This window comes from Limulus polyphemus, unplaced genomic scaffold, assembly GCF_000517525.1.
Source record: "Limulus polyphemus unplaced genomic scaffold, Limulus_polyphemus-2.1.2 Scaffold3872, whole genome shotgun sequence".
Classification (NCBI taxonomy): domain Eukaryota; kingdom Metazoa; phylum Arthropoda; class Merostomata; order Xiphosura; family Limulidae; genus Limulus; species Limulus polyphemus.
The window spans coordinates 90103-101820 of record NW_013669482.1 but is presented as its reverse complement, the minus strand read 5'-3'; the positions used below and the strand labels follow the sequence as shown (position 1 = coordinate 101820).

The following is an 11718-nucleotide window of genomic DNA, read 5'->3' as shown; positions in this document are numbered from 1 at the left end:
TTTCTTTTTACTCTAACAACTGCTGTAATCTCTCTTCTTATTTCTTTTCTTTTTCCTCCAACAACTGCTGTAATCTCTCTTCTTGTTCATTTTGCTGTTCGAGCTGCCACTGTTGCAGTTTTCTTGCAACTGTTGTTGTCTCTCTTCTTGTTTCTTTTCTTTTTCCTCCAACAACTGCTGTAATCTTTCTTGTTTATTTTGTTGTTTCAGCTGCCACTGTTGCATGTTTTCTTGCAACTGCTGTTGTCTCTCTTCTTGTTTCTTTTCTTGTTCTTTTTGTTTCTTTGCTTGTTTATTTTCTCATTCTTCTTGTTTCTTTTCTCGTTCTCCTTGTTTCTTTTCTTGTTTCTTTTCTCGTTCTTCTTGTTTCTTTTTTTGTTTATTTTCTCATTCTTCTTGTTTCTTTTCTCGTTCTTCTTGTTTCTTTTCTCGTTCTTCTTGTTTCTTTTCTCATTCTTCTTGTTTCTTTTGCTGTTCTTGTATTGCTGCCATCAAATCTGCTAAGCTGTAGTTTGATTTGCCGCCTCTCGTTTCCATTTTTTTATCCCACTCTCTGACACCAATTTGTTACGTCTCCGTTCGTTCGTTAATTTCCCGTAAATTCGTTCCGACTAAACTTTAGCGACACAAGTCCTTTCTTAAATAAAACTGGTTTATTCTTCCCGAATACAACTTTACGATACACTTAATTTCAACAGTCGCTCTATAACAAACGCTATAACTCACGTCTCACGTGGCCAACAATATTCTCCACATACATTCAATGACTCATTACCTCCCCTTCGCTTCGTGGCCGGTCTTATATATACAAGACTACACTATATCTAGAAGGATCACGAGATTTAAGGAAAAGACGTGAATGTTCGAGAATTACGTGGCGTGATACTAGTCACGTGACCTCGATGTCGTAACACTATCAAATTTCTCTATCCTCTGCAAGTCTAATACTGACCTGGAATTATTGATCAAAGAAACCCTCCACATCAAACAGCACTCCCCAACACTGAACAACATGCAGTCTTCATTTAAATTACACATATTTTAATATGTTCGTATTACTGATTTTACCTTTTTCTTTTTCGTTGTGTTTTCTTGCTGTAGTTTCTCCCCATGATTACTGTTTAGTGTTTTATTTGTTTAATTATCGTTATATTTAGATTTATGTGAGTTTAAGGAAAAGCTTGATAAGCATATGAATTATAAGATTTAAAAAAAAAATAGTTTAGAGAACGAAACAGCCGAAATGGATTAATAGGTCCAATGTTGTCCCAAAACATTATATTGTGTTAAGACACATTCAGGACTTTTGTATTATTATTAGCATGCGTGATATTCTTGTTTTTGGCCATTAAATATTGTCTTAGAAGCTAGAGGACGCTTCTACGTTTTTTTTTATGCGTAATTATTGTTCTGAAAATGGCAGCAACAAGACGTTTACAAAAGGTAGATATGCGGTATTTGGTCTAGCTGATTTTTTGTTTGTTTCACGTGACCAATAAATATTTTGTATTTCAGAATTATCCTGACTAAACATGATATATAAACATTTAGAAAAATTCAATAATATGCTGTGAACTAGTGATAGTCATACTAATACAATGTCGTATATCTACGTATAACTATAAATTAGTAAAAATTAATTTTTAATTTACATTAATATTAATAATAAGATATTTCTAACCTAGTAGTAAACAGCTCATCCAAATAATAATAGTACTAGTAGTAATGTAGTATAATATTAATAATTAATATCGTTCATGATGCATACTGCATAGCCCCAACCTTACTTAGAAGTTAGACTCGGTTAGATAGATGTAAAGATACGCTACGAATAGACGTTATGCATTTGTACTTATTTCAGTTCTACTACCGTCACAGCAGATGGTAATTTGAACTACTATTATTAACGTACCTTACTTCAATACTTGGACGCAAAATTTCGGTTAAACCATGTACATTTGTACTTAAGGACATTACCAGTTCTAGAGAGTACTTTAGCTTAAACTTGTAGTAGTAGTAGTAGTACACTCAGGGATACAGGGAAAAATACCCTGTGCCTGGAAGAGATTGGAGATAAAAAAAATAATAATAAAGTAATTGACTAAATATCAGAGAGACAATATAAGTAATAAATATAAAGATTATCATACATTGCAAACAGTTAAAATATGCACTGCCACAACTGACATAGTCAGAAGACAAAAAGTGGAGTGTATGAGAAAATACTGTTGCGTCAGCGAGGTTACGTGACTAGTATCACGCCACCTCTTTCTAGAAATATCCTGTTATTTCAAGAATGCCCTAGCATTTATTAGATATGAGTTAGTCTTGTATATATAGGACGTTCACAACGTGACGGGACAACAAGGTAATGAGTAATTGAGCTGCAGTCAGAGAGTGTGTAATTGAACGGAGTATTGTTGAAGTTGGGCACGTGAGACGTTCGTTGTTATAGCGTGACTGTTGAAATTAAGTGTATCGTAAAGTTATATTCAGAAAGAATAAACCAGTTTTATTTAAGAAAGGACTTGTGTCGCTAAAGTTTCGTCGGAACGAAGTTACGGAAAATTAACTGACGAACGGAGACGTAACGATACTATGACTTCTACACTATGTACTACAATGTTATGTCATTTAATTCACCCCATATAATACCTCCCCCCAAGCTCGTAGAAACACTTGTCAGTTACATGTGTAATTATCAAAAGTTGATCATGAGGCATTTTGATGATGTATCCCCTAATTGAGATTTTTATACACATTTTTGATAATTTATTATGTGTAGCCAAATGAAGGGTTAGCTGAGTTTTCAATTTGAATAACCCTCTAATGTGGTGGTTGCAATACTGTTGTCCATTCCAGCTTCAAGTAAAGTAGTTCAACTTACATCATCGTACTTTCTTCTTTATACAAATTTGCTTTTGATCGATATTAACATAAAATAGTAGGGTAAATCATTATATTATAAGCTAAATTTGATAGTTGTTCAGTCTAAAGGACAGGATTGTGTTTCCCCAAGTAGTTTCACGTGACTTGACTTTCTCATAAAATGTACTGTTTAGGATTTGACTGACCCTGTAACCATCATAAAAAAATAACTCTAAATTACCCTTTTCTTTTTCTAGAATGGCTGCAGATTGTAACTAAAAACTAAATTATGGTGTGTAATGTTTTATTTAACCTTTTTACTTAATTTTATTGTTTTCTTGCCTTTTTGAACCATATATAACTGAAACACTTGGTGAGTGCTCAGCCAAATCTACCATATTTAATTATGTAATTCTAAATGGTATACTAGATATTTATTTCTTTATTTAAAAATGCACCTAAGAACACAGATAATAACAAGCAACAAGCCAACAATATCCCATAAGTATTATACTTTAACTGGCTTTCTAACTATTGCATAAGCACCTTACAAAATCCATTAGATACTCTATCTGAACAGTACCACAGAAATTTTCAAACTTGGTGAGCTATGTCTTTTACACTACAGCAAAAAAACAACATGAATTTATACACCACTTATAGATTAAAACTTTGTCTTTCTATTGACTGATTTTAAAATAAAGCATGTTTGAGGTGGGCGTGAGAAATGCATCTCACTTTTTAATTGATAGCTACATAGACAAGGAAATTCAAGCCTGGGAAAATTACACTTCTTGTTGGAATATCCATAGTATAGTATTATCAATTTACATTAGACTTTGTACTTCAAAAAGGGTAGTAGGTAAATTATCAAAGACAGAAGATTTAGAGAACTTGCATCATGCTTGTCATATATGGTGAGTTTAAGAATTTATCTAAATATTTTCTTAGCAAATTAAGACATATGAAATTATATAAAAATTTGATTTATTATCTCTGTCTTGATACCAAGTTTGTTCATACAAGTCAGTAATAATGAGGTTCATTTTAATTGAATGTGAATCTCCAAAAGGTGATGATGTGCTATGCACTCTACCTGAAGTGAGAGGGTTAAGCATATTCCTAAACATCATGTTGCCAATAGCAGGCTGACTGTCACTTGGACAGTAGAAACTGGTTGAGTTGCATGCAAAATGGACTTCCTCTTTGTTGGTAGGTTTCCAATATTTTTGTTAAAATAGCCGGGATAGTATGGTTTATTATATATGAAAAAATATGTATAGTAAGAAATATATATATAGATATACATATGTTCATACCTCTACAGTATGATTTTTCATTAAGCAATTTCATTATTTTTTTCTTTTTTGTCAGAAGAAGAGTGAAAAACCTTGAATCTTAGTTATTTTTATTACTAACCTTCACTTGCAAAATTGTTATGAATAATATTTCTAGATATATAAACCTAGAATTCAGTTTGCTGTATGAATATATATATATATAACTATATATTTATTTATTGACTTACAGATATCAAAATTTTTTTTTTTTTCCAGCTTAAAATCCCTTTCCTATTGAGGAATATCTCAACAATATAAGCATATATATGGTATACAAAAAGAGGAAATTAAAACAGTAGAAATAATATGCTGAAAGTAGAGGAAATAAAGTCTTTTTGTTGTTGGTTTTGAAAAGAAAAGTGAAGATCAGCCCAAAGCTTTCCATTCAGGGTCTGATGTCAGTAATTACCAAGAAGCAAGTACTGTTTCTTCAAATAAATCAACTGAGCATGATGAAATGTCAAATGATAATGAAAATCTCACAGCATGACCTGTTACAGAAAAGCAAAATGACTATCTACAGCCCAACGTAATGATTACTGGAGGAACACTTTCAAAAAATATTCCTGAAAAGCCACAACAGCTCAGTGGCTTTGATGTTGTTACTTTAACTGAGAGTGTATCAGCTAAAAACCTTGAGCTAGTTGTTAGAGCTGGACCTGTACAGTACCCTAAAGATTTTCATTTTCCAAATTCTCTTTACAATTCTTTGCTGGTGAATACAGTAAACATGACTGGCTAGTTTGGAGTAATATTGACTTCTTACCAAGACTCCAGTTACATCATGCTCTACAATTACAACTGTAAAAGGCTGGCTGCTAACAGTAGGCTTGAAGAAGCTTTATGATAGGCTTCCAGAGCATGGGAGAAGTGTTCATCATAGGAAATGCTATACTGAGTGGCATGAGCTTGAGAGACATTTTGGAGCAAACTTCTATGTGGATTTGCAGTTTCAGAAGAATATTCTTTCAAGAGCAGCCAAATGGAAGGATATCCTAAAGAAGATTATAGATACTGTCCTTTTCTTGGGAGAGAGAAGTTTAGCCTTTTGTGAATCATCACTAAGGATTTGTGCACCTGATAATGGTTTATTTTTTAGGAATAAAAGAGCTGCTCAGTCATTACAATCTAGTTCTAAGGGAGCATATAGAGAGAGAATTATAGAATTTCAACAAACAGGTTACTGACTTCAAGTCCACTAATTGTCAGGTGAGTCCCAGAATGAATTCATAGCAACTTGTGCTCAGCATGTATGTCACATTATTTTAGAGGAAAGACTTGCAGCAAAATACTTTGCTATCATAGCAGATGCAACACCTAAATCATTTCATCAAGAACAGATGACTTTTATCTTGAGGTATGTATCCATGCTGTCAGAATGTTCTACCTTTGTCATTTAGGAAAGCTTTCTAAGATTTATTGATTGCAATAAGAAGACCAGGGCTGATATTTATGAACTAATATTTGATTGCTCAGCCTACCATGAAATATCAATAATGGATTGCAGAGCCCAAGGATATGACAATGGGTCCAACATAGCTGGTGAGTATAATGGTGCTCAAGCTTTATGACTAAAAGTTAATCTTCTGGCTAAATTCTCACCATGTGCTTGTCATAGTCTCAATCTTTGTGGAGCACAAGCAGCAGAAAGTTGCACAGAGGCTCAGACATTCTTTGGAATGGTTCAAAAGCTTTACAACCTATTTATTTGTAGCTCACAGCGATAGAGCATTCTTCTCAAGAATATAGCCTGTTCTCTTCATGGATTTTCGGGAACACAATTGACAGTTATGTCTTTAGCAGCTCATCTTCCTGGGATTTTGGATGCACTATCAGAAATTCTTTACCTCAATCCTACATTTCAAACAAGAACTGAAATGAAATGTATAACTGACTACGTGTAGTCATTTTTTTTTTATCTTGATTGCTGGAATCTGGTTAAAGATACTTGTGATCATCAATCAGGTATTGCAGGCCCTCAACGCTACCATCGATATTGAAGTGAGCGACATTAAAACTTTGTTGACTGATTTAAAAATACTGTGTGAATATTGGAGCTCAATTCTTAATGAACCTATATTGGTTGCAGATAATATGAATTTTCAGCTACAACTGCCTGCAAAATGGAAAGCAGTTCCCAAGTACTTTCATAATGAAAATGAAGGTGACCTCTTACCTAAATCAGAAAAAGCACATTTTATAACATCATAAATTCTGTTATTGCTGGGCTCACTATAAGACATAGAGCAGTCATGAATATTAATAAGATTTTTTCTTTTTTGTGGTATTATCCCAGATATATCAGAGAAAACTAGGGAGTTTATTGCCAAGTATAGATCTGATGTGTCAGAAGACTTAGTGGAAAAAATAAAAAATCTAAAAACCATCCACAAAAAGCTAACTTTTGTGATACTGCATTAAATCCTTTAGATCTTCAAACAAACTGCACAAATTCAAGCTACATACACTTTTCCCAAATGTTTCTATAGCCCTTTGCATTTTCTTCTCAATTCCAGTCATGGTTGCAGAAGAGGTGAGATCTTTTAGCTAGCTGAAACTGATAAAAACATTATATACACTCAACCATTGCCAAACTCTGACTGACAAATCTGCAAGCCCTTGCAATTGAAAACCAATTAGCATGTACTTTGGATTTCAGCAGAATCATTGATCACTTTGCCAGACAGAAGACAAGGAAAGTACACATCTAACAATGAAAATCATATGATACACAATTGTGTGGTTTAATGATGATAAGCCCACTTTATAAAAACAGAAGAAAACTATAAAACCTAATTTGTAATAAACCAGTTCTATCTTATTTTACTATTGAATAAATGTAATGTTTAAGTGCATGTAAGTATTACTTTCTTATATTCACCATATTAAACAAACATAAAACTCAGGGTATGAGCATTTTTTACACTTTATTAATTTTATTCACTTATTTAATAAAATTCTTTAATCAGTGACTTTGTGATTTCTTTTTAGGCAAAATTGTGTTAGTGCAGTTGTCAGTTGTACAATGATAGAATTAGTCATTGATTCCTTAAAAAAATTTAGCTCATTTTCATCTGAGTAGTTTGTTGAAATGTTATTAATAGTGACTTTGGCATATATTCAATTTGCTTGTCATGTATATAATGAATAAAAAAACATACATAATAAAATACTGATTGAACATACCTTGTGTTATAAAATTATTACTCTTAAATTGCTGTATTGAATTAAAGCAAACTACCAACTAACAAATCCATAATAATAATAATACTGGTCTTTCAAATCCTCAAAATATGATATCCATCTGTTAAATGTGTAACAAAAACACAATAGGTGATTAGGATGCATATGCCATGGCAAGTCTGTCAAGATAGTATGTAATAGTGCATGCTTTTAATTCAAGATTGGAGAAATTATTATATTAAGTAATCACAAATTTCAACTTGTTGACAGTCAGTTTGTACATTCTTATCTGGGTCCAGGGAGGAAGGGGTGTGCATATAAGAATCCTTCCCTGTGGAAGTTCTTTGTGGCCCTGAGTATTATTACTAACATTAGGGGTAAAGGGATGGGTACAATGTGATACGGTTACAAACCAGCTGTGTTCTAAGCTGTTGAATTTAAACTAAACTGTTTCAGGATATTAATGAATAGGCCTATATTTTTCATTTATGTAAAGAACAGAAGAACTGGGTAGTTTTATATGTATAGCAGAAATATTATTTACCATAAACAAGTTAATATTACTTATTATTTAACCAAATAGATTCTGAGAGTCATTACTTTTACGTTCATATTATAAAAAAAAAAAGACAAAAAATGATTTGCTATTTTCAAAATAAAGATGTGATAAAAATGAACCAAAAACTTCTCAAAATGTTTGTAGAATGGGACTTTTCATCAACACCCTAAGAACAGCTTTTTATCACTATAAACACTAAAAGGATAGATTTTCTTACTTGTAAAGATCTAAAGACCAATTTTTTTTATTAAACTTACTGTGAGATATTGCAACAAGCTTTCTGGTAAAAATCTTCATTGCTTTTTTTTATATAATCAAGGTTTGAACTAAATTATGAGAAACAAGATTTTTCTCTCTTTTGGAAATCTTTATACAGAAAAAAATTGTTTATACATATTCCTAAAAGCAAGCTTTCTTTTTTCACACACACACACACACACACACAGACAAAGGAGATGCTTTTGTTGTAAAGATCCTTAGCACTTTTTTTAATATTAACACAACGGGTTTATTTCTATGACAAAGGACTTTTGTTTTTCTGTATAAACCCCAAAGTAATAGGATTTTTTGGTTAGAAACAACTGAAAAGTAATTGTTTTTTGTTTCATTTATAATTCTTTTTATAAGCATCTTGTATTTGAGGAAAATTGTCTCACTGAAAAAATTATTACTGATCTTATTTACTTGTACAATAAGCAAATATAGAACAGGCTTTTTTTCGCTAGAGACATGAAAAAAATACTTCTTGTTGTGAATATTTGAGCAACACCTGTTTTTGTTCTTCAATTGCTCAAAAGCTAGGAAATATGTTTACAGTCTAAACATTTAAAGGAGAAGTTCTTGGTTTTAACATTCCAAAACAACTTTGTCACAATGTAAACACCTGATGAATAGGCATTTGTTGTCTAAATCTCTAAGACATTTTAATCAGTATAAATAGTCAAATAGCAACTGAGTTTACACAGATGATGGAAATTCTTTGAACAGTCTGTTCAAGTAACGAGATTAGTTATTCACAGAGGAATAGAAAGATATTTTACTTCTGTATTAATATTACAACTTTATTGCAATAACTTGCTCCAATTAATAACATTGGCTTTCATTAGTGTTACTGAACCATGATTAAATGAAGATGTTATTTTAGTAGGATTTAAGGCTGATGAAAGAGAGGTGAGAAATTATTTTGTTTAAGAAAAGAAATATTGCTGAGGTCAGTAAAAATTTGTAGAGCATTTGGGTTGAGGTTCCTGAAAGAAAAGCAAAAAAAAAAAGAAATATGATGACTTTATTTAAAAAAAAAGGTGGAAGGTACATAAGATGACAGAGAATCATTCCAAGTGCTTTATAAGTTGTTTATGATAGAAAATTTTTGCTAATAACAGAAATCAAACTAACATGGCCACAGTTTCTTTATCTAAAAGTTAACCTAAAACCATAGCAGGGCTGGAAGTTTTACTCTTTAGAAGTGTTTGTAGCTTTTCTGAAACATACTGTTCGTCACCATAAGTGAAATAAATATTTTGTTCTGGACTAGCTTTTCACAACAGCCGTGCTTCCTTTTAAATCAAACTTGATGTATTGAGCCAAGAGACTTTCATAAATCCCTCTTAGCATTGTAATTTTCTTGATTTAATTGACCACTCTACTGCTTAAATTCATGTTCTGGTAATTCTTTTTTTTTCTCTTTACTTAATAATAACAATTTAATGGAGCACAAATACACATCCTTTCATGTGATTAAACAAACCAAATCATTTCAAACTTTTTCATTTGAATTAGCCACCCAATCCTCCTCTCTCAAACATCTTGTAAGTAACATATTACATAAACATGAATTTCCTACCTTAAAAACTGTGTTAGTCTTCAGTGTTAAACAAAGCTATTTGTCACTGTTTGATATTGTACAGTTGTATTAATAATGTTAAGGTACATGTATTGGGTTTAAAATAGGATATATTTCTTAAACATATTCATCTTCCATATTTATGGATTAGACAAATAGTCAGGGAGAGTTATGCAGTCTTTTTCTCTCTCTATTCTACCTGCGTAAATACTTTTTTTAGAATTCCAGTAAAAATATTTGTGATGAATGCTTTTTTTCTTGTAAAACAAAATATTTTGTTAATTATTAAAATGCCAAACACAGGATTGTTTGCTTATTACATATATTTTAAGTTTTCACATTAAATGTATATGTATATTTTTAAGCTACCGTGTAATTTCATATAAGTCATCAGTGTAACTTTGGTAGATTGAAAGAAAGTGATGCTATATTTAAATACAAGAAAGTGTAAAGCAATGTATATGTATTAATGCTTAATACTTCAAAACAGCATTGATCCAACTTAAAACTACAATAACTTTACCCAAGTCACTTACAACTTACAAATTCCCTTTTAAAATTTATTCAAATAAATAAGCTTAGCTTTCAGTGCTATTATTTGTTCTTTTTGTTGAAAAATGTTTCCTTTTTTTTAACGTACATGCAGGAACTACAGGATTTAAGGAAATCAGCAATGAAGTCATTCAGAAATATACATGTAGAAGAAACCAATATCTTAATATGGCAAGGTCTAATTTTGCCTGTAAGTTATTCTTTTTAATGATTAATGTATTTGTAATATATCCTGATTTAAGTAATATCTTATATCTGCCAAAAACATGTGAATTATGGATGGATTTGTTTTTTTTTCCTGAGTAAGAAAGCATACAATTTGAAAAGATAGTATACATAGATATATTTTACTTTATGTAAGTAATCATCCATATCAGAGATTGTTTGAGAAATAGAAATACTAACTGAAGTAGTACATACTTTATGCTAAAAATATTTGACTTGTAATAAGCTGTAGGCTTTTAAAAAGTATTTGAGCAACAGTGCAGGTTTATCCTTGTATGTTATATGTCTTTGTCAATAAAATGCAGGAACTTGCATTTTAAAGTAATTCATCCACTTCTAAAATTTAATCAACTGAAGTATATGTAGTATATTTATGGTACATAAAATATGATCTCTTGAATTCATTCAGAAGGAAAAATGTTAATTTCATACCATTACATAGGGTATGAAACAGAAATTTATCCTTTAAAAATTATATATATATATTTATATAAATATTCAACAAGTAACAGATCATTTTTTTTTTATTCGTACTATTTCTTCTTTTGTACCTAATAATAAAATACAATGTGATGAAAATATAAAACTTCTGTAATCCTTGAAGACTGACAACATTAAGAAAACTGTTATTCCAAATAAATGTACTAATTGGATTAGTCAGTTTTTATATGTTTATTTTAAAATAGTGTTAATTGTGCATGTGTTTTAATTTATTATTATAATTGAAAATTTTTGTGAAGGAACTAGAGAAATTTGTTAAATGATGATTTAAGGAAATTAGACCTTTCTAAATAAGAAAATACCAATACTAGCTTGTTTGAATGTGGCTCGAATATTTTACAAATCCTACAGGAGAATCCACCATATAACAAGGGAGCTTTCCGCATTGAAATTATATTTCCTGCAGAATACCCATTTAAACCCCCAAAAATCATATTTCGTACAAAGATTTATCATCCAAACATTGATGAAAAGGGCCAAGTATGCCTACCCATCATAAGTGCTGAAAATTGGAAACCAGCCACAAAAACAGATCAAGGTAATGGTCAAAGTTGATGATGGATTATTATTCTAGTTTATATTTTTATGTGGATCTGTTCTGATAATAATGAAATATAAAGTTTACATGGTTATATGTGTGAAAACAT

The 11718-nt window shown here is 31.1% G+C and overlaps 1 protein-coding gene across 1 annotated transcript in view; it reads left to right on the top strand.

Moving 5' to 3' along the window:
• Positions 1 to 1359: 1359 nt before the first annotated feature.
• Positions 1360 to 11718, top strand: part of LOC106470195 (ubiquitin-conjugating enzyme E2 L3-like) — a 17298-nt gene continuing 6939 nt past the window's right edge. Inside the window, exons 1-3 of the mRNA XM_013930734.2 lie at positions 1360 to 1443; positions 10440 to 10535; positions 11423 to 11609. Coding sequence (XP_013786188.1) covers positions 1417 to 1443; positions 10440 to 10535; positions 11423 to 11609 — 310 coding nt within the window. The 5' untranslated portion in view covers positions 1360 to 1416. The remainder of the gene's footprint in view (positions 1444 to 10439; positions 10536 to 11422; positions 11610 to 11718) is intronic.